The 23249-nt window shown below is 50.2% G+C and overlaps 1 protein-coding gene across 1 annotated transcript in view; it reads right to left on the bottom strand.

The window, feature by feature from the left end:
• The window catches only part of LOC144818836 (uncharacterized), a 1999126-nt gene that overhangs the window by 369442 nt on the left and 1606435 nt on the right, over nt 1-23249 (bottom strand). Inside the window, 2 exon segments of the mRNA XM_078676624.1 lie at nt 12010-12225; nt 20338-20508. Coding sequence (XP_078532750.1) covers nt 12010-12225; nt 20338-20508 — 387 coding nt within the window.

Here is a 23249-nt window from a genome sequence, read left to right as displayed (position 1 = left end):
CCTTAGCATCCACAAAATGGATGCTGCCACCGAGACACAAGTCTGCCCTCCTGCTGCTGGGAGTCCTCCCAGAGCAGGAGATAAGGACAAAGGGTTTCCTGCCAGGGGCGGTGCCAGCACCGTCCCAGACAGGGTTTTGTGTATTGTAGGTAGGCAGGGCTTTAGAGGAAGGTGACTGCACGTGGCACCCCGGTGCTCACTGTGCATAGGCTGGCTGGAACCAGTTCCAGGGGCACTCCAGCCCCTGGCCTGGGGAAAAGCCCGCCAAGGAAGTGGGTGTAACCACCCCCCTCCTGGTCCCACCCATAGGGCAGGACTTAGTCGCGTGCCAGCCCCCTTTTCCAAGATAAAGGTAGAGACTGGCCCCCTTCCAAATCAGATCATCTTTGAATCCTGAAACTACTTTCTACGAAAGGAACTCAAGACTTCTTCCTAAGATTTCTCCCTTGTGGCTAAGGAGTAGTCACCCTGCATCCGCAGGCACCATCTAAGAACACTGCGGTCTGCTGCAAGTCCTTCCTCCGGAATCCGACTGCCCAGCTCGACGAGAACCGGCTTCCCTGGCACCTCTGACCTCTACCCACCTCTACAGCCCAGCTGAGAACCGTGGGTGCGACGAGACCTCAAGGGACCGGCCATCTGCAAGACTGCACGACTTCTTTCCAGCAAGCCCGCCGAGTGAATTCCTGGTGAGTGCTTTGGGGTCCGAGAAGCCCCGACCCTGAGCAGCTCCAGCACCGAAGTGCAGCCCCCCAGCATCTCCACGATCGGCGTGGGGCACTTCTGCTTTTTGCTGCTCACCGCATTGTTTGGCTACTAGCCCGCTGGCTTGTGGCCTTCCTGACGACGCCCGACGACAAAACTGCTGCTGGTCTGGTTGCTCCAGACTGGCCCTTGCTTCCCTCCATCGGAGAAGTACCCTGGACCCTCCTGGTCCGGCTAAGACGCCATTTTAGGTCCACCGCGTGGGCCTTGCATTTGCCAAGACTTGTTGCCCAAACCTGGGTCCAGCGACGTCGACAGCAAGAACCTTCGTGGGACAGCTCGCACCTCCATCCTGGTCGCCGACAACGCCTCCTGGTCCGAGAGACTGCAGAGCCCAGCAGTGCCCACTCACCTGACTGCGGTGACTTCGCCCGGTGCCATCCTGGTGCCCACTTAATCACTGGCTAGTGATTCAAGAACTTGGTCCCCTCTGCTTTCAGGTTTCCTTCTTCCTTGATCCAGGCTTGGATCCATCGAACTTTTCTTCACTGGTCGCCTGCCAGCAACTTCTTCCTTCCAGGCTCCTGGTCCGGCAACGAGATCCCCGACGTCTTTTCAGACCTATGCAGCTGCAGCCCCTGGGCTAGGTAACTTCGGCACTTCGGTGTCCCAGCATAGCCTCACTATCCAAGGGTCAGGATCCACTGTCGTTTTCTCCCTACCAGGTCGGGTTCGCCCGTGAACACTAACTTTGCCTTTACTAGCTTCCATAGACTTTGTCCCGCATCCCGCGTGAGAGTGCACACTCTGCACCCGAGTCCCCTAGGTCTCCTAGAAGTAATCTAACGATTCCCTAGTCAAGTCCTAGCGATTCCAAAGCCTATTAGTACTGTACTTACCTGCTAGTAATTTCGCATTCCACTTTTAGAATATATGGTTTTTCGTGCCCCTCGGGCATTTGTGTATAACGTGCTAACTTAAGTATTTTCATAAGAGTTTTGTTGTGTGCTTAGCACCCTGTCCTCATAAAGAGTACAGGGTTGTTGTGATTCTAATAAATACATTGTTTATTTTCATAACACTTGTGTGGTGTCCTTTCACTGGGTGTTCAAGGGGAAATGTGATGGTAAAACAGCTGGCTTAACACGCCCTCTAGAGTCTTAGCCTTAGACTGCTCGTATCCATGCTACTAGGATAGCTGGTCTATAAGGTTGACTTACAACCAATCATCAATAAGGGTTGTTTGGACTGATATATAGTGATCACTAGAATAGTGAACACTGCACATCAGGCCAACTTCTCACATTGGTGAGCAGCGGTTGGGATTTGAGCTTGCTGTTGTTTTACCACACATGCCCTAAGAATATCTTGTGAAAGATCACATAAGTACTAAAGGTACATATAACTTAGCTTAGAATACTCTGAGTTCTACTGAACCAGCTGTTATAGCTCCTAGGGCCTAGCACACCCTAAACTACAACTCTAGCAAGGGATCAGTAGGCAAACATATAGTGTAGGTAAGTGCACCACTTACACCTCACTAGAAAAGCATGTCGACTCAGGGGGACTCTACTGAGACTCCCCTGGTCAGTGTTGACCCTCCACAGGTCACTTCAAGATATGCAGCTCTCAGTTTCCAGGAGATGAGACAAATCTGTGTCTCCAGGAAACTGAAGCAGGGGTCTAACCCCACCACTCCCTTTCTGATAGGTCTCTTAGAGACATATGATGCCAGAAAGCTTTCTCAGTTACATGAGAACATGCCAGCCTTAGAGGGAACCCCTGAGGATCCAGACCTTCCCAACATTGCTACTGCAGTTGAGGAGGAGGACCAAGAGGAACTCTCTGGGGATGAGGTAGACAAAGGTCTTGAGGTAGTCAGAAGGCTAACTAGGACCAACTTAGACTTACTTGGGCTAGGATCTGGGGGCCCCCCAGTACTAACCCGAAGTGGGCCTAACCTTGGAGTTAGGAGAGATAGATCTCTTTCTAGGGACTCCAATAGATCTCTGCACTCTAATGCCTCTTCTCAGGGGAGAAGGAATCCTCCACAGAGGAGATTTACTTCCCCTCAGAGAAGGGAGCATGAAGCTAGGATGAGACAAGCTGAACTGAGGATTGAAAGGGAAGAACTTGCCCTGGCCAAAGAGAAGCTTGCCTTTGCTAGAGAGCAGCAGATGAGTGGGTTAGCACCCACTGGTGGCAGCAATCTCCCAAGAGATAGAGAGAAGGGTTTAGATACTAAACACCTGACTAAAATAGTGCCCCCCTTTAAGCAAGGGGATGATATCCAGAAATGGATGGCTGCTCTGGAGAGGGCCTGCACTGTGCAGGGCATTCCCCAGAGTCAGTGGGCAGCTATACTGTGGCTCTCCTTTGATGGTAAAGGTAGAGATAAGCTCCTCACTACAAGAGTAGAGGATGCTAACAATTACCAGGTCCTGAAGAATACACTGGTTGATGGGTTTGGTTTAACCACTGAGCAGTACAGGTTGCTGTTCAGAGACACCCAGAAAACTCAGTCTCAGGACTGGTCTGATTTTGTGGATTGTGCCACTAAGGCTTTGGAGGGCTGGTTGCTGGGTAGCAAGGTTACAGATTACACAGGATTGTATAATCTAATGATGAGAGAACAAATTTTAAACAATTGTCAGAACCAGTTGTTGCACCAGCACCTTGTTGATTCAGATCTGACCTCTCCCCAAGAATTGGGAAAGAAGGCAGACAAATGGGTCAGGACAAGGATCAAGCAGAACCAGAACCAGAACCAGGGTGGTCAGAAGAAAGCAGACCAGAAGGGTAATGTTAAGAATGAGCAAAATGACCAGAAGTCTTCACCAGGTCCCCAACAAACCAAAGAGGGTGGGGGTCAGGCTTCCCAGAAGAAGAAGACTCAAGAAGGCCAGTCAAAAAGGTGGTGCCAGTACTGCAAAAGTAAATCTCACTGGTTTAGTGAGTGCACCAAAAGAGGAGGACAAACTCCTGCCACTACAGCTCCTAAAGCAACTGCACCCCCTAGTACAGTCAGTAGTGGTAGTGTACCTCCCAAGGCATTAGTTGGGTTAACCTTGGGTACTGAGGGGTCTGACAACTTAGTTGGCACACTCACTCAGGCTGTCCTTGTCTGTACAGGGGATATGGATATGTCCCCTGAAATAAGTCCCAATACTTTGGGCAAATACAGGCAGACACCTTTGATTAATGGCAAAATGGCTCAGGCCTATAGGGACACTTGTGCCAGTGTCACCATGGTGACACCTAACTTTGTGGACCCTGGACACGCCATGCCAGGTACTGATTTCCTGGTGACCAATGCCAGCAATGTCACTACTAGTCATAGTGTGGCAATTGTGGCTTTCTCCTGGGGTGGAGTGAAGGGACAAAAGAAAGTTGTAGTCAGTTCAGACCTCCCAGTTGATTGTTTGTTGGGCAATGATTTGGAGTCATCACAATGGTCAGAAGTGGAGCAGAGGACTCACATGGAGATGTTAGGCTTGCCAGCACATGTGCTTGCTGTGACTAGGTCACAGGCCAGAAGATGCCCCACTGAACAGGTGCTGGATCCTGAAATTATGGACCAGACACCTTCCAAGAAGAAGAGCAGTAAGGGTAAGGCTTTGCCTTCCCCCTTGCCCCAGGTTGAGGATCAAGTCTCTGAGGAGGCTGATCTAGAAGAGCTGAGGGAAACTGAGCCTAAAGAGCTTGAACTTGATCAAGTTGAGTTTCTGGGCTCAGGGGGACCCTCCAGAGCAGACCTGGGGAAGGAACAGTTGAGCTGCCCTTCCCTTGAACCCCTCAGACAGCAGGCTGCTGCTGAGGCTGCAGGGAATGCCACAGGTGCCCACAGGGTATACTGGGAAGATGGACTCCTGTACTCTGAGTCAAGAGACCCCAAGCCTGGTGCAACCAGGAGGCTGGTCATCCCCTTGTCTCTGAGAGGTTTCCTTCTCACCTTGGCCCATGAGATTCCCCTTGCAGGTCATTTAGGTCAGACAAAGACTTGGGACAGGCTTGTCTCACACTTTCACTGGCCCCATATGAATGAGAATACCAAGGAGTTTTGTCGCTCCTGTGTCACTTGCCAAGCCAGTGGTAAGTCAGGTGGCACAACAAAGGCCCCCCTCATACCACTACCTGTGGTGGGGGTTCCCTTTGAAAGGGTGGGGATTGACATTGTTGGTCCAATGGAACCCCAGACAGCATCAGGGCACAAGTTTATACTGGTGGTGGTGGACCATGCCACCAGGTACCCTGAGGCTATTCCCCTTAGGACCACTACAGCCCCTGTAGTGGCAAGAGCCCTAGTTGGAGTGTTCTCCAGAGTGGGTTTCCCTAAGGAGGTCGTTTCTGACAGAGGTACAAACTTCATGTCAGGATATCTGACTGCCATGTGGAAAGAGTGTGGTGTGAACTACAAGTTCACCGTACCCTATCATCCACAATGCAATGGGCTTGTTGAGAGATTCAACAGGACCCTGAAAGGGATGATTCATGGACTACCTGAACCTCTTAGGAGAAGATGGGATGTCCTGATCCCCTGCCTCTTGTTTGCTTACAGAGAGGTCCCACAGAAGGGGGTTGGCTACAGCCCTTTTGAGCTTCTGTATGGGCATCCTGTAAGAGGACCCCTGTGTTTGGTGAAGGAAGGATGGGAGAGACCTCTCAAAAAGCCTGCAACCAACATAGTGGACTATGTACTTGGTCTCCGCTCCAGGATGGCTGAGTACATGGAAAAGGCATCCAAAAACCTTGAGGCCAGCCAAGAACTTCAAAAAGCTTGGCATGACCAAAAGGCTGTTCTGACTGTGTACCAGCCAGGACAGAAGGTGTGGGTGCTGGAGCCAGTGGCCCCAGCAGCTCTGAAAGACAAATGGTCTGGGCCCCACACCATCATTGAGCAAAAGGGAGAGGTTACCTACTTGGTGGACCTTGGAACTCCCAGGAGCCCTCTCAGAGTGCTCCATGTTAACAGGCTCAAGGCATATGTTGACAGGAAGGACATGAGCTTGCTCATGGCCACAGATGAGGGACAGGAGGAAGAGAGTGACCCTCTCCCAGACCTGCTCACTCAGAATCCTGATGATGGGTCAGTTGATGGTGTTGTCTTTTGTGGCAGCCTCACTGAACATCAGCAACAGGATTGCAGGCAAGTTCTGCAATCCTTCAGACATATGTTCTCTCTGACACCCAGCCAAACTGATTGGCGTACCCATGATGTTGACACTGGAGACAGTCTGCCTGTCAAGAGTAAAATCTACAGACAGCCTGATCATGTTAGAGACTCCATCAAAACTGAAGTGCAGAAAATGTTGGAACTGGGAGTCATTGAGCCCTCAGATAGCCCTTGGGCTAGCCCAGTAGTTCTAGTGCCAAAGCCTCACACCCAGGGTGGTAAGAGAGAGATGAGGTTTTGCGTAGACTACAGAGGCCTCAATGCAGTCACTAAGACTGATGCCCACCCAATACCAAGAGCAGATGAGCTTATAGATAGATTGGCTTCTGCCAACTTCTTAAGCACATTTGATTTGACAGCTGGGTATTGGCAAATCAGGTTAGCTGAGGAAGCCAAACCCAAGACAGCATTTTCTACCCCTGGAGGGCATTATCAATTTGTGGTAATGCCCTTTGGACTGAAAAATGCACCTGCCACCTTCCAAAGGTTGGTGAATCAAGTCCTCACTGGGCTGGATGACTTCTGTGCAGCATATCTGGACGATATTGCTGTCTTTAGCTCCACCTGGGAGGATCACCTGGTCCACCTGAGGAAAGTGTTGGAGGCCCTGCAAAAGGCAGGCCTCACTATCAAGGCCACCAAGTGCCAGATAGGGCAGACACAGGTTGTATACCTGGGCCACCTTGTAGGTGGAGGCCAGGTTCAGCCACTGGAGAGTAAGATACAGGCCATCAAGGACTGGACTCCTCCAATCACCCAGACTCAGGTTCGAGCTTTCTTGGGCCTGACTGGGTACTATAGGAAGTTTGTCAGAAATTATGGGTCCATAGTGACCCCCCTTAATGACCTGACAAGCAAAAAGATGCCAAAGAAAGTTCAGTGGACAGCAAGCTGTCAGAAAGCATTCAATGACCTAAAACAGGCCATGTGCACAGCACCTATCCTCAAGAGTCCAGATTACTCCAAGCCATTCATTGTCCAAACAGATGCTTCTGAGTTGGGTGTGGGAGCTGTTCTGTCTCAACTGAATTTTGATGGTAATGATCAGCCTATTGCTTTCATTAGTAGAAGTTTGACACCCAGAGAGAAAAATTGGTCAGCTATTGAGAGGGAGGCCTTTGCTGTGGTCTGGGCCCTGAAGAAGCTGAGGGCCTACTTGTTTGGCACTCACTTCACCATTCAGACAGACCATAAGCCCCTCTTGTGGCTAAATCAGATGAAGGGTGAAAACCCCAAACTGCTTAGGTGGTTCATTTCCCTACAGGGGATGGATTTTACAGTGGAGCATAGACCTGGGACTGATCACAGCAATGCTGATGGGCTCTCCAGGTATTTCCACTTAGAGCAAGAAGACTCACCTGGTCAAGGTTAGTTTATTGTCCCAAAGTTTGGGGGGGGGGTCATGTAGGAGAGTAGGGTCTGCAATCCTATGATCACCCAGATTTTTGCTTTTTGCTGCACTGGTTTACGACTTTCCCTGGCTGTGGGCCTGCTAATCAGACCCACAGCCTAGCTGTTCTCTCTATCCAAATTGTACTTAGGTACTGAATTGGCACTGGGCCCTCTCCAAGTCCCTGTACCCAGGGCTGAGGTGCACCCAGAAGTCTCCCAGGGGCTGAAGCATGTATTGTGCCACCCCTGGATTGACTAACTAAAACTGACACAACTGGCTGCACGACAGCTGGGGCAAGGTGGTGTACTCACCCTTTGCTTTAGATATAGTATACCTATATCTAACCCTAAAATGGACACACAGATCTCCTATCAGTCACTCCTATGGCAGGCCTTAACCATCCTGAAGGCAGAGTGCTTGGAATCGTGTGAGATGGTGCTCTGGCATGAGCTGAGCCTGTCTGCGGCTTTCGGGATCCATCCCTTAGCCGTTTCCATGATATCGCATACCATATACTCTTAAGTGCATTATAATCCTCGCGGTTAAATGCCAACTCTGGTATCGCTTTATCAAAACATGTCGAGTAAGGTGTCATACGAATTGGAATACTAACCCCTCGCCAATTCTGGCGACGGGGTTAGCATTCCACCCTTCTAGAGGGACACGACATGCCTGTAACCTATAACCCGGTTAAAAGTCAGACAGAGCCTTAGCATCCACAAAATGGATGCTGCCACCGAGACACAAGTCTGCCCTCCTGCTGCTGGGAGTCCTCCCAGAGCAGGAGATAAGGACAAAGGGTTTCCTGCCAGGGGCGGTGCCAGCACCGTCCCAGACAGGGTTTTGTGTATTGTAGGTAGGCAGGGCTTTAGAGGAAGGTGACTGCACGTGGCACCCCGGTGCTCACTGTGCATAGGCTGGCTGGAACCAGTTCCAGGGGCACTCCAGCCCCTGGCCTGGGGAAAAGCCCGCCAAGGAAGTGGGTGTAACCACCCCCCTCCTGGTCCCACCCATAGGGCAGGACTTAGTCGCGTGCCAGCCCCCTTTTCCAAGATAAAGGTAGAGACTGGCCCCCTTCCAAATCAGATCATCTTTGAATCCTGAAACTACTTTCTACGAAAGGAACTCAAGACTTCTTCCTAAGATTTCTCCCTTGTGGCTAAGGAGTAGTCACCCTGCATCCGCAGGCACCATCTAAGAACACTGCGGTCTGCTGCAAGTCCTTCCTCCGGAATCCGACTGCCCAGCTCGACGAGAACCGGCTTCCCTGGCACCTCTGACCTCTACCCACCTCTACAGCCCAGCTGAGAACCGTGGGTGCGACGAGACCTCAAGGGACCGGCCATCTGCAAGACTGCACGACTTCTTTCCAGCAAGCCCGCTGAGTGAATTCCTGGTGAGTGCTTTGGGGTCCGAGAAGCCCCGACCCTGAGCAGCTCCAGCACCGAAGTGCAGCCCCCCAGCATCTCCACGATCGGCGTGGGGCCCTTCTGCTTTTTGCTGCTCACCGCATTGTTTGGCTACTAGCCCGCTGGCTTGTGGCCTTCCTGACGACGCCCGACGACAACACTGCTGCTGGTCTGGTTGCTCCAGACTGGCCCTTGCTTCCCTCCATCGGAGAAGTACCCTGGACCCTCCTGGTCCGGCTAAGACGCCATTTTAGGTCCACCGCGTGGGCCTTGCATTTGCCAAGACTTGTTGCCCAATCCTGGGTCCAGCGACGTCGACAGCAAGAACCTTCGTGGGACAGCTCGCACCTCCATCCTGGTCGCCGACAACGCCTCCTGGTCCGAGAGACTGCAGAGCCCAGCAGTGCCCACTCACCTGACTGCGGTGACTTCGCCCGGTGCCATCCTGGTGCCCACTTAATCACTGGCTAGTGATTCAAGAACTTGGTCCCCTCTGCTTTCAGGTTTCCTTCTTCCTTGATCCAGGCTTGGATCCATCGAACTTTTCTTCACTGGTCGCCTGCCAGCAACTTCTTCCTTCCAGGCTCCTGGTCCGGCAACGAGATCCCCGACGTCTTTTCAGACCTATGCAGCTGCAGCCCCTGGGCTAGGTAACTTCGGCACTTCGGTGTCCCAGCATAGCCTCACTATCCAAGGGTCAGGATCCACTGTCGTTTTCTCCCTACCAGGTCGGGTTCGCCCGTGAACACTAACTTTGCCTTTACTAGCTTCCATAGACTTTGTCCCGCATCCCGCGTGAGAGTGCACACTCTGCACCCGAGTCCCCTAGGTCTCCTAGAAGTAATCTAACGATTCCCTAGTCAAGTCCTAGCGATTCCAAAGCCTATTAGTACTGTACTTACCTGCTAGTAATTTCGCATTCCACTTTTAGAATATATGGTTTTTCGTGCCCCTCGGGCATTTGTGTATAACGTGCTAACTTAAGTATTTTCATAAGAGTTTTGTTGTGTGCTTAGCACCCTGTCCTCATAAAGAGTACAGGGTTGTTGTGATTCTAATAAATACATTGTTTATTTTCATAACACTTGTGTGGTGTCCTTTCACTGGGTGTTCAAGGGGTAATGTGATGGTAAAACAGCTGGCTTAACACGCCCTCTAGAGTCTTAGCCTTAGACTGCTCGTATCCATGCTACTAGGATAGCTGGTCTATAAGGTTGACTTACAACCAATCATCAATAAGGGTTGTTTGGACTGATATATAGTGATCACTAGAATAGTGAACACTGCACATCAGGCCAACTTCTCACAGGCGGGGTCGGAGCTAGTGCTCCTAAGGATCGGGGCTGAAAAGGCGCCGGCTCGATCTCACTCGGGGCAGCCGCCGCAGAGAGGAACGAGAAGGGCTCGGGAAAGCACCCCAAGTCTTGGCCCCCCCGTGGCACCGCCAGGGCCGGGGAGGAAAGCCTCCGGTGCCGAAACAAAGCCGACTCGGCCCCTGGAGAGGCAGCTGCCTGCTCCGAGGGGGACTCGGGGAAAAGATCGGAGTCACGGCGACCTCCTGCGACGCCACATGGAGCCCCTAGGGATTTGCGGTGAGGCAGGGACATCACGGGTCGAAGAGCGGAGCCCCGAAGGATTACCCCTCGATGACACCACCCTCCTACAACCTGAAGCCGAAACCTTTGGCGCCGGGGCCTAAGCCGCCGGTGTCTCCGCGGAAGGCCTCGCGCAAGGCAAGGGAACAGGCGACGTCTCAGGAGGTGGAGGAGCGGCCAAAGAAGCCTGCAGAACCGCAGCGCAGGCTGACATTTGGTACCTAGTCGCCCCGACGCCGGGAAACGGCAGATAGGATAGCGACTACCGGGGGCACACATAACTAGGGAAACCGCACCCTCCGCAGAGCAAGGACAAGACCTCGGAGACAAACTACAGGACCTACCAGCTGGCGAGCGACATCCTTGGGGCTATGGCGCGGGTCGATGCCGCAGACTGAATTGGCAGTTCCTGGGATCCGAGGTAGGGGATGGACGCTGGGACAACACCGACCTGGACAAGCGGGGCGGCAGCAATTTCATCCGGCGCTCCCGCCGGGACTTCGTTTTAAGGTGCTGACAAGCTTCGCAGTCCGCAGAGTCATGGTGCTCGCCCAAACACCACATACATATCGGGTGAGGGTCCGTTGCCGACATCTGACGTGCACAATCCGTACACGACTTGAAGTCCGAAGGCATTCGCACACTGTTCCATAAAAGAAAACGGGAAAAGGAGGCCTGAAAACAGGTCAGGGCATGATCCGGATCCGCGTTGCACGTGGAAAAGAGAAAAACGGACGTCAGCGCGCCGGAGTGGGGCTTGCGTGACCTCGCTAATATCACGCCCGCGGACATCAGGCTGAAGGCAAGCGGTAACGCCGCCCGGCACGCAGAGATGCTGGGGTACAGAAAAGTTTCCGGATCCAGTCACACGCCTGGGGATAATTCTACATTAAGGAATCTGCGGCTAGTAGTCTCTATCAGATCCTTGAACACCGTCCAGGAGCGACTACGGCAGGACGACGGAGGAGAGGCGCAGCGAGGGGGTACATATTATGCTAAGATTGGGTAGTCTTTACTTCACCATGTGCCTCTTCAATCCACTTGAAGACAATCCCTTCCTCCTTATGTCATTTCTGCAGGTTCCTGTGTTCTCTCTTTAAGGCGTTTTTTCCCCATCTTCCTGTTTTGTTTATTTTTCTCTCTAGTTCGATTAATAGTCAGATGCAGAAAAATGAGTGCAGGTTGTCAGAAAATGAGTGCCAGTGGCCCTCTTCGGTTTACATCAAGCACTACTCCCATGCCATCTAACAATGTGCATGAAATGTGGAGTGAGGTCCCTCGGTCGAGCATCTGACATATTTGTTGTTGCATCTATACAAAAATTAAGTGTTAGTATAGGAAAAAAACCATGCATTCCCTATAAAAACATACATTTCACATTAGCGATATAGATTCTCCTCTAAAATACAAAATAACTGCTCAAATCTGTTTTCAAGATCGAAATAATAATTTTCATCTTGCAATAACTGTGCTAGAATTTAACAGTATTTAGGTCATTGATTGTATTTCCGATAATTAACTAGATTGTCAGACAGTAAAACAGGGAACTTTGTTATAACGAAACGCAAAAAAGTAACAAATCTAGACTGTAGATACTTCAAGAGGCACAGGAAAAAATGATCAGACTAAATCTATGTATGCTCCAATTTCTTACAGGTAGTTCATACTATCTCAGCTGTTCTATAAAACAGTAGGGAAATACCACCACAAAGCATCTATCTGCTTGACATTTACCTTAAGTTTATTCACCACGGTTTGGATTTGAGAGTTGAGCTTCAGATTGTCAGCCTTTAATCTTTCAAATGGCCGGGATAATGTAGATGAAAGAGAAGCATTCACAGCATCCATAAGTTCTTTTTGAGAGATGACCTCTTTGTGTCGCTCCTGTGAAAATCTATCCAGGTAGTTGGTGTACTCCATAAACATGCAGGAGAACTTCTCCAGAAGCATCTGTTTATAGCAAAAGTCAAAGGTCATGACATCAAGGACAAAATAGCTGTCTCGCAGAGGAGATCAATAGGAGTGGAGGTGGAAGGGGAGTTGAGACTGGATAGCAAAGGCCAACATTTAAATTAATTTAAAATTATCAATTAAAGACTAACACTGTGAGAACATGGGCATGACTAGTCATTGCAAAAAATAAGGACCCCTGCTGATATCACGACTCCAACTGCAGGGAAAATATAAAATGTAAAAAACAGCAATTGGCAAAACCAAATTATTTTTTTTTTCATCTTATTTTTTATTAATCACTGCTTCCAGCTTATCAATTAGGACATCTAAAGACGTTTCACATCCAGAGTATTTGACATGACATCCCACTTTTTCGCTCGATCTCACTACCCGTGACCCAAGTTACTTTTGTTTTAATCAGCAGTACAATTTTTTTCTTTCTTATAAATAGGGTCAGAATCCTGAAAACAATATTGCAACAATGGTAGGCAAACCAAATGCTATATCGCAATGAATGTTATATATCTGAACTTAAATGGCAAGCTACACAGGTTATTGATTAAAAAAAAAGACAGTTTAATAATTTATTATTAAACTGTGATTTTTCTTACCAGTAACGCACAAGTTACTTACCTTCGGTAACGATATATGTGTAAGAAACATTAGTAGTGATAGATTACTTACCTTAGAATTACCCCCAGGTGTCAGACTGGATCCGGAAAGTTTCCCATCAGCAGTACCCCTGCGCGTCAGTAGGCGTCGTTGTCGGCCCCAGGTGCGTAATTGGCGCCAGGATGACATCGCTGGAGCTACTTGGATGCGCCCATGAGCGCGGACGTCAATTTTGTACACTACTTTCCGCGCCAGGAATGCAGAGCCATGCAAGAAACAGACCACTGGTGCCATGAATCTAGGGCCCTGAAAGAGATGACCGTAACCCTAGAAATCAGTTCACGGAACGGGGAGGATGGGTGGGGCAGTAAGGAATATCACTACTAATGTTTCTTACAGATATATGGTTACCGAAGGCAAGTAACTTGTGCATCTGAAAGAAACACGTAGTTTACCTTAGAGTAGATACCCCAGCAATACCAACCCCTGTGGTGGTTCTGTGAACCAAGATCACACCAGAAAGTCCTGGAGAACAGAACGGCCAAAGAAGCCGTCTCTCCAGCCCAGGCAGTAGTGCTTAGTAAACGTGTGCAGCAAAGCCCACTTAGCTGTCTGACAGATGTCCTGCAAGGAAACTCCTCATCCCAGAGCAGTAGTGGCTACCGTCGCCCTGGTAGAGTGGGCGCGCAACCCCACCGGAGGCCCCTTTTTAGCCAAGGAGTAACAAGCCTTTATGCACAGATCGACCCACCGAGAGATGGTCAGTTTGTGCACAGCCCGACCTTTCTTGGCGCCCACGTAGCCAACAAAGAGCTGGTCATCCACCCGGAACTGTTGTGTGCAGCTCAGATAGAAAGAGCGCACGTTTTGTGTCCAGACGGTGGAGACTCTTTATAGGGATGCGGAAAGAAGGTGGGCAAATTGATGGTCTGCCCTATGTGAAAGGCAGTGACAACCTTTGGCAGAAAAGAAGTACAAGTCCTTAGAACAACTTTGTGCGGAAGGACAGAGTGAAAAGGAGGCTTAGAAGATAGAGACTGGAGCTCACTCACTCTCCTGGCAGAGGTGATGGCAACCAGGAATGCAATTTTAAGATTCAGAAGACGAAGAGGACAGTTATGAAGTGGCTCAAAGGGAGCGCACATCAGATATGTGAGAACAAGATTCAAGTCCCACTGAGGCATCACGAAGGGAACAGGAGGAAACGTGTGTGATGCCTTTCAAGAATCTATTTACAACAGGGGACTTGAAAAGAGAAGGCTGATCAGGAAGCCTTAAGGCTGAACTGTCCGAGAGGTAGCCCTTGAGAGTGCCCAGAGCAAAACCCTGCTGGGCAAGAGACAGAAGGAAGAGGAGAACCTCTGAAAGGGGGGCGGAGAGTGGATCCACAGCCTTTGCTGTGCACCATGCCACAAATTTGTTCCACCTGCAGGTGTATACCGTTTTTGTGGAGGGACGCCTGGCTGCCAGAATGACATCACAGACTTCAGGAGGCAAGTCAAATGGCCTCAACTGTCGCCGCTCAATCTCCACGCATGGAGGTGGAGACTGGACAGGTTCGGGTAGAGGACCGTCCCCTGCTGCGACAGAAGGTCCTGCTGAAGAGGCAGACAAATCGGGGGATCGACTGACATGCTGAGTAGCACGGGATGCCAGTATCTTCGTGCCCAGGCCGGAGCCACAAGGATGACTTGGGTCCGGTCTCGCCTGATCTTCAGCACTCTGTGCAGAAGTGGTATAGGCGGAAAAGCTTACAACAGACCGCAGCTCCACTCGCGACGAAGAGGGTGATGCCCTGGTGTTCCAGCCATGTCCAGGGGCGAAGAGCCTCCTGACAGGGTCCACAACCCCACCCCGACCTTGTTTGTTGCAGTACCACATGGCGGTGGTGTTGTCCGTGAACAAGTGAACTACACTTCTCCAGACAGAGGGAAGGAATGCCTTCAGTGCAAGACGGATCGCCCGCAGCTCCAGAATGTTGATATGGAGCCTGGACTCTGCCGGAGACCAGAGGCCTCTGATCTCCCTCTCTCCCATGTGGCCCCCCCCCCCCCCCATCTCAGGAGGGACGCATCTTTCACTACTACGTGCTCCGGTTGGGGAAGGGAGAGAGATCTGCCGCTGACCCAATTGCGGTTCGTGAGCCACCACTGCAACTGGCTCGCAGTGCCCTCCGAGATCAGGACGTGGTCGGACAGGTTGCCCTGATGCTGTGCCCACTGAAACGTCAGGTCCCACTGCAGAGCCCGCATCCGCCACCTGGCGTGATGAACGAGAATGATGCAGGAGGCCATCAGCCCCAGGAGCCGCAGCGTCAACCTGACGAGACTCGGGATTAAGGCTGAAAGATCAGAATCAGAGCCTGAACATCCCAAACCCGCTGTTCGGGGGGATAAACCCGAAACCGCGCTGAGTCCAGAACCGCTCCGATGAAGAGGAGCTTCTGAGAGGGGCACGTTGACTGAGAACCCAAGCGAGTGCAGGAGGTCGGCCGTAGTCTGGAGGTGGGAGACGACTGTCTGGGGTGAGCCCGCCTTCAACAACCATTCGTCAAAATAGGGGAAAACTGAAACCCCTAATCTACGCAGATAAGCTGCGACCACCGCCATCATTTTCGTGAACACCCGTGGGGCGCTGGTAAGGCTGAAGGGGAGCACGGAAAACTGAAAGTGCTCGTGGCCTACCGTGAACCACAGGTAACGCCGGTAGGCCGGCAGAATGGGGATGTGGAAATACACGTCCTGCAAGTCCAACGCTACCATCCAGTCTTCTGGGTCCAGGGCAGCTAGGACCTGAGCCAAAGTCAGCATCTTGAACTTTTCCTTCCGGAGGAAGTGGTTGACGCTCCGTAGGTCCAAGATTGCCCTTCTTGGGTAGCAGAAAGTAGTGGGAATAACAACCACGTCCTACTTCTAGCCCAGGAAGGCGCTCGATGGCCCCCTTGGCCAAGATCCCCCGATATGCGGTGGTACTGTGGTGGCATGACTGGAGGGGTCGCCTCGAAGGGGAGGGAGTAGCCCCTTCGGACGATTTGCAGCACCCACCTGTCCAACGTGATGGTACGCCAGTGGGGGAGGTAATGGCGGACCCTGCCCCCCCCACTGGCGACAAATGGGCCTGAAATGCCAGACTAGGAAGGCTTAGAGGCAGATGCTGCAGGGGCAGGTGTGGAACGACCCTGCCGGTGTCCCCCAGTACCGCCACAGCGGTAACTACGTCCGCGTTGAGCCTGGGTCTGCGGTCTGTGGCTGGCTGGATGTGTGTGGGCGCCCCTTCCTTGGACACGAAAGGAGCGAAAATCAGATGTTTGCTGGCGTTGGCCAAGGCCCAAGGACTTGACCGTAGCCCTTGAAATGCTTCATCGCACTATCCGCCTTGTCACCAAAGAGGCGACGGCCATCAAAGGGCATGAGCGTGGCCTGGACATCCCCCGAAAAGTTGGCGGACCTCAACCAGGCGTGGCGGCGAACCGCCACTGTAGTTGCAATCGTCCTACCCAGCAGGTCAGTTGTGTCGAGTCCACACCGTATTGAATATCGTGCTGCACCCCGCTGTTCCGCAAGGGCTTGGGCGAGCTTTGCCCGGGCCTCCTCCGGGCACTGTGGCAGCACCTCCGCAACAGTATCCCACAGAGAGTGAGTGTAACGGCCCAAAAGGCAGGCGGTGTTGACAGACCGCAGCCCAAATCTCAAGGAGGAGAACAGTATCTTCCCAAACTGATCGTACCTTTTGGATTCCCGATCCGGAGGAGCGGTCGGGAACGCGGTCTGGGAGGTAGAGGCCTGGATCACCAGGCTCTCGGGGGTGGGGTGAACGGACAGGAAGCTAGGGTCGCCCGGAGCCAGCGTCGGGCCACGTTCCGATCCACAGAGAGGCCTGTGGAGGGCTTGGACCAGGTGCCCAACAGAATGTCGGAAGAGCGATGACGCCTCTGACTTCTTTTTCGAGTGCCTCCACTTACCTGAGGACTTGGAGCCCAACGAGTGGTGGTGACTGTAGGAGTAGGGTCTGCTATCCTATGGTCACCCCAGATTTTTGCTTTTTGCTTCACTGGTTTACGACTTTCCCTGGCTGTGGGCCTGCTAATCAGACCCACAGCCTAGCTGTTCTCTCTAAATTGACACAAATGTACTTTAGGTGCATTTACCAATTGGTATTGGGTCACCATATCAGCCCCTGTACAGTGTACCTTAGGTACCCAGGGCATAGGTGTACCCAAGGCCTACCAGGGGCTGCAGCATGTATTATGCCACCCCTGGCTGGCCATCTAAACAGACACAACTGGCTGGTAAGACAACTGGGGCAAGGTGGTGTAATCACCCGTTGCTGTAGATATAGTATACCTATATCTAACCCCCAAATTGACACATATACTCCTATCAGTCACTCCTATGGCAGGCCTTATCAATCCTGGAGGCAGAGTGCTTGGAATTATGTGAGATGGTGCTCTAGCATGAGCTGAGCCGGTCTACAGCTTTCAGAACCAAGTCCTTTAGCTGTTTCCATGATAACGCTATACCATATACTCTTAAGTGCATTATAATTCATGGGGTTATTGCTAACTTTGGTATAGCATTATCAAAACATGTCGAGTAAGGTGTCACTCGCCAGTTCTGGCGACGGGGGTAGCATTCCACCCTTTTAGAGGGACACGACATGTATGTAACTGTGAACCGCGGTTAAAGTTAAACAGAGCCTCAGCATCACAAAATGGATGCTGCCACCACAGACACAAGTCTGACCTCCTGCTGCTGGGAGTCCTTCCAGCGAGGGAGGCCTGGACAGAGGGTTTCCTGCCTTGGGAGGTGCTAGCACCACCCCAGACAGGATTTTGTGTATTGAGGTAGGGGGGGCTGAAAGGAATGAGACATGCCTGGGGCACACAAGGTGTCCCTGTGCATACGCCGGTTCAAACCAGTTGCTGGGGTACTCCAGCCCCAGCGCGAAACCGGACAAAGGATAGGGGGTGTAGCCACCCCCCTTCATGGTCCCACCCATGGGAGGAACCTAGTCGATAGTACAGCCCCCTTTAGCAGGATAAAGGTCGGAGCTGGTCCCATTCCAAATTAGATTATCCTGAACAACTCTACAAAGAGGAAACTCTGGACTTCGACGTTCTGCTCCACAGAAGACTGAAGAAATCTCCCTTGTGGGCAAGGAGTGTCCACCCTGCAACTGCAGGCACCATCAAGCGTCCTAGTGGTTCACTTTGTCGTCCTTCCCGCCGGAACCAGACTTCAGAGCTCGACGAGACCCAGACTCACAGACCTCTCTGACCTCTACCCACATCTGCAGCACAGCTGAGACCCCGTGGGAGCGACGAGACATGTGGGACTGGCCATCTTGGAGAAACTGCACTTCGCTTCCAGCACGACTTCAGAGGCATCCTCGAGTAAGTGCTTTGGGGATTGAGAAGCCCGGCCCCGAGCAGCTCCTGCACAGAAGACCAGCCCTCCAGCATCCACAAAATCTGCCTGGGGCCCTATTGCTTGATTGCTGCTCGACGCGTTGTCTGGTCACTTGCTGGCTGGCTAGTGGCCTCCTAGACGACGATCCACGAAATCCACACCGCTGGTCTGGTTGCTCCAGACTGGCCCTTGCTCCCTTCCAAAAGAGGAGCACCCCGGACCCTCCTGGTCCGCACCAGACGCCATTTCCACTCACCGCGTGGGTTGCCTTTGCCAAGGCCTGTTGACTCCGAATCCGGATCAGACACCGCCGACAGCGAGAGCCTGCGTGGGACAGCTCGTGCCTCCATCCTGGTCGTCGAAGACACCTCCTGGTACATGTGGCTGCAGAGACAAGCGTACACTCTTCCCCTGATCGCGACAACAGCATCTGGTCCCTTCCTGGTTCCACTCCGGTCACTGGCTAGTGACTTTGAACACTGTCCCCTCTGCTTTCAGGTCCTCTTCTTCCTCGATCCACCCTTGGAGCAGCATCTTTCTTCAAGGCTCCATTGACTTCAACGCAGAAACCCGACACACTTTCACACCTATGCACCCGCAGCCCGTGGGTGAGGTAGCGAGAGCATTTCGGTGCTCATAGGTAGATTGACTCTCCTAGTGTCCAGGTATCCGGTTGTTTTAGTCGTAACTAGTTGGAACTGTCTTTTACTTACTTTTCGTAATTTGTTCTGCCCATTGACTTTGTTCCGCATCTCGCGTGTGAGTTCACACTCTGCACACGCGTCCCGTGGGCCTCCTGCTACTTACCTAAGGTTAGGGTAGTGTATTCCCAGCGATCCTACAGACTCTGGGCATCTTCATTTCCTCTATCGATTTCCTTATACCATTTACTTAGTATATGGTTTGTCGTGCCCCTAGGGCACCATTGTGATTTGTGCGACTTATTGTATTTTTCTGAAGAGTATTGTCATGTGCTTAGCCCTCTGATCTCAAAGAGTTCAGAGGTGTTTGTTAGTAATAAATATATTGTTTATTTTCATAACAACCTGTGTGGTGTCCTTTCATCTGGTATTCAAGGGGTTATATGTGGTAAAACAGCTGGCTTCACACGCCAAAAGAGTTTAGCCTAAGACTGCTCTGTCCATGCTACCATTAGGATAGCTAGTCTATAAGGTTGACTTACAACCAATCACCATAAGGGTTGTTTGGACTGATACAAGGTGATCACTAGAACTAGCGAGCATCATATATCAGGCCAACTTCTCACAGAGGGGAGGAGGTCGACCTGGAGAGACGCGCCGATAGAAGTTTCGTTTGGTGCTCCCGCCACGACTTCGGCTTTAACTGTTGACACGCATCACAATCAGTGGTGTCATGATCCTCCCCCAAACACCACAAACAAATGAGATGAGTGTCCGTTGCCGACATAAGACGCCCACACAACGTACAAGTTTTAACGCCCGAAGGCATTCGCACACTGTTCCACCAGAAAGAAGAAAATTGGTGAAGAAAAAAGGGCCCCAAACAAGCCCGCGGCAAGACCGGATCCGCGTTACACGCGGAAAAGGAAAAAAATTACATAGGCGCGCCAGGGTGGGGCTTATGTGACCTCGCTGATGTCACGTACCCGGACGATGCCTGGGCGGAGTCATGTGATGTCGCCCCGACCCCGGCGCGCAGGGATGCTGTTGCCAAAAGTTTCCGGATCCGGTCTCACGGCTGGGGATAATTCTACGTGAAGGAATCTGCGGCTAGTAGTCTATCAGATACTAGCGAATGGCTTTCCAGTGGACTGATGTACAGTGAGAATGACATGGACAACAAAAAACAATGGCTCTATTGTGGGTTGAATCAACACTTAAACTACACTCCAACAAAGCAATGATGGAAGGAGGCCAACCCAAGCCACTTATTTTTTTGATCCAGGTTTTATTTTTGTCTCCGTAACACCTAAAAGTTAATGACAACTGAATAGGCAAGGGTAGATAAAATTCAGACCGATATTCCTTAAATTCTTTAAGTAGTAAACATAACATTGTCTTCTATTACAATGTGACTACCCACAGCAACATCACCGTTTCATAAATACCTTAAATTGCTTATTTTTATCCTCCAAAAAATCCATATGTTTGGCAATTTCACCATCTGTTTTTGAAGAAGCAGGTTTATTTTGCCCAGCCTGCAAAGCAGCAATTTCTTCCTCTAGAATAACCACCTGGTCTGACAAATCTTTGTTTCTCTTTACCTCAGCTCGCAGCTCCTGAAACAGAAAAGGAATAGACTAGTAAATAGCCTTGTAGACTTATTCATCTCTTTGTCAAGCTTCAGTTGCTATACAAGTGTGTGTATGGCACAAGTCAAAAAGGTGCTTTTGATTTCTCTCAAAGATTTCTGGTGGATACTCCACATAACTGCAGATTACTCACCATTAGAATATCCAGAGGTTTCAAACTAGATCCCGAAGATTTCACAGCAGTGCTCCTGTGTGCTGCTAGGTAGCACTGTGTGGCTCTGTGCTGGATTCGTTCCACCCCAGATGTGACGGACAGGAGCCGCATTTAGGTGCCACTGGTGGGTGCCGCGATCACTTTCTTTCTTGACTCTTTCTGCGCCATCGGATGAGGATCACAACAAAACTTAATCATGGGGCATTTTTATGGGGTAAACAGAGACCACTCCACAAAATGGGGAGGTGGGAGAACAGTGAGGAATTTGCGGTAGAGTATCCACCGGAAAGAAATTTACGGTGGATAAGTAACTTGTTTTTCTGACAGATACTTCTACCTGCTGGTTAATCACCTGTAGAACAGATACCAAATGAGTACCTCCCCCAAGGTGGAGAGTCTGTCGAGTGGGCTCAGCTGTTAGAATAACTGTAGAAAATGAAGTAGGCCCACACATGTCAATGCAAGCATCAGCAGAAAATCATGTACAGATGTACGTATTTAAGGAGAAATACAGCCCTGAGCTATCTGCCATAGTGGAATAGAAGAACAACACAGAATACAGTGAGGTCCCGGGGGTATGGAGGCAAACACAGGCTTCAGTAGAATAGAGAAATATAATTAGACATAGCAAAAATGGAAAGCTACAGACTCGGTTTGTGAGAACACGTCTTTGAGAAAAAATTTAAATAAGGTAGTGTAGAAGCATCGTATCGGTGGGAAATTAGGCCTTTATAGAGCAGTAGATATTTTGGGAGTAGAGCATAGATAGTCTATGAAGAAAAACACCAAGGGTAACGGGCAGTACAAACGGTAGAGTAGACACATAACGAAATAACACATGCACTTGTCTCGTATCCATATCCACATGATTCGCTTTTTTGTTTAAAGTATTACGTTTGATATGATTTTGTGCTTAAACAGATGTGTTATCCTATATTTTACATGTTTGATGTATTTATGCTAAAAAGCGTATAAAAGAAGTTGGCCGCCCATTGTAAGTTGGAGCCCAGATTCCAGTTCCACGGAGCTGACTGACCTTCCGTGTATGCTTATATTAAACTTTGTATTATATTGCCACAGAAGTCATGTCGTCTTTTTCTTTTGTGCGGCAACATTTGGTGCAGTCAGGCAGGATTTCATCTCGACTGTCTCAGGCTAGTTTCTCTGGAAGAGCTGCCTGAATAGAAACTGCGTACAATTCATGTAAGCAGACGCTGAGTGTTGTACTAAAGGTTGCCTATTCAAAAGGTGGGCAGGGAAGGATCCGTGTTCTCCGTCAAAAGAGAGGAGGCGAGATCGAACTTTTTCGTACCTTAAAATTTTAAGTACACGGTTCTCTGGCAAATATAGAATAGAAATGCATGCATGGGGCTTTTCTTTTGTTGGGAAGTAATGAAATGAATGTGTTGATTCCCTGTATATGCCTGAAGACTAGCTAGTGGGAATTCCCTGTGAAATAGAAGGGAAGAGACGCTCCTACTGGAGTGATATAGAAGGCAGTAGTGCATTACCCAGGAGAATAGCTCCGGGAAGAGCTGCTCCTTTGGGAGTGATCTAAAAGGCAGTAGTGCATTACCCAGAAGGAAACGTCTGGAAGAGACATTCCTTTGAGGGTGCCCACAGATATGTTGGTTAGATCTAGAGGGGTAGTAAAGAAATAGTGAGACGGTACTGGGTAACAAGTGTGTGAAGTCCGACATGGTAAAGAGACTGTCATTCGATTGGTGCTGGCAGGCTTTACTCTGATTTAGTCAGACGCCAGGCTCCCAAAATCCCAGATTTGAGATACCTGGAAGGCGCGTTTAAGGATAAGCAATAGAGGCTGAGGCATCAGTTGGAGAGTCTGATGGTTGGGTAACAAGACAGCGAATTGCTGGTGTCAATTGACTTTCCACTGAGCATGGCCAGACCTTTGGTTGCGAATACGAAAATAACGTTAGTTGCAAATGCATAAGGAAGATGACAAAGACTACTGTTTTGGATGATCGTAATGGACACATTGCAGAGAAGCAGCAGGGTTCATCGCTGGTTGTCATACAGATGATATAAGTGAGGCAGAAAGATATTTACAATATTTTTGGAATTTCAAAATCCCTAAGGTGTCCTCTTGGAAGTGGGGAAACTGGCTCAGATATAAACAGAGGGAATCAAAATAAAACACCATAGGATAAGCCTAAAGAATAATAATTCCTTATGAGTGAGTGATAATTCACAATGGCAGGTGACAGATGAGGATAAATTCAAATGTATATTTCTATGGCCCCATGGACAACCCAGTGTCCATGTAATACCACTGGGAGTCATATAATAACAGTCACCCATCATATTAGAGGCTCTTCTTGATGCATTCCTCACAGGTATTTACGAGTAAGGAGTTTGAAACATGAATGTGACACCACATCCTCAAGCACAGCAAATCGTTGTTTATATTCACAATAATGTTGTAACATTATTTCAAGCGTAAGAAAGAAAAGGACAAGGAAAGAACAGAGCAGGCAGAGAGGTCCACAGCTAAGTCAGTGCATTAGCAGCTTAAAGAAGCATTTGCAATGCA

This window comes from Lissotriton helveticus, chromosome 2_1 (assembly GCF_964261635.1).
Source record: "Lissotriton helveticus chromosome 2_1, aLisHel1.1, whole genome shotgun sequence".
Lineage (NCBI taxonomy): Eukaryota > Metazoa > Chordata > Amphibia > Caudata > Salamandridae > Lissotriton > Lissotriton helveticus.
This window is presented reverse-complemented; position numbering and strand designations above follow the sequence as displayed.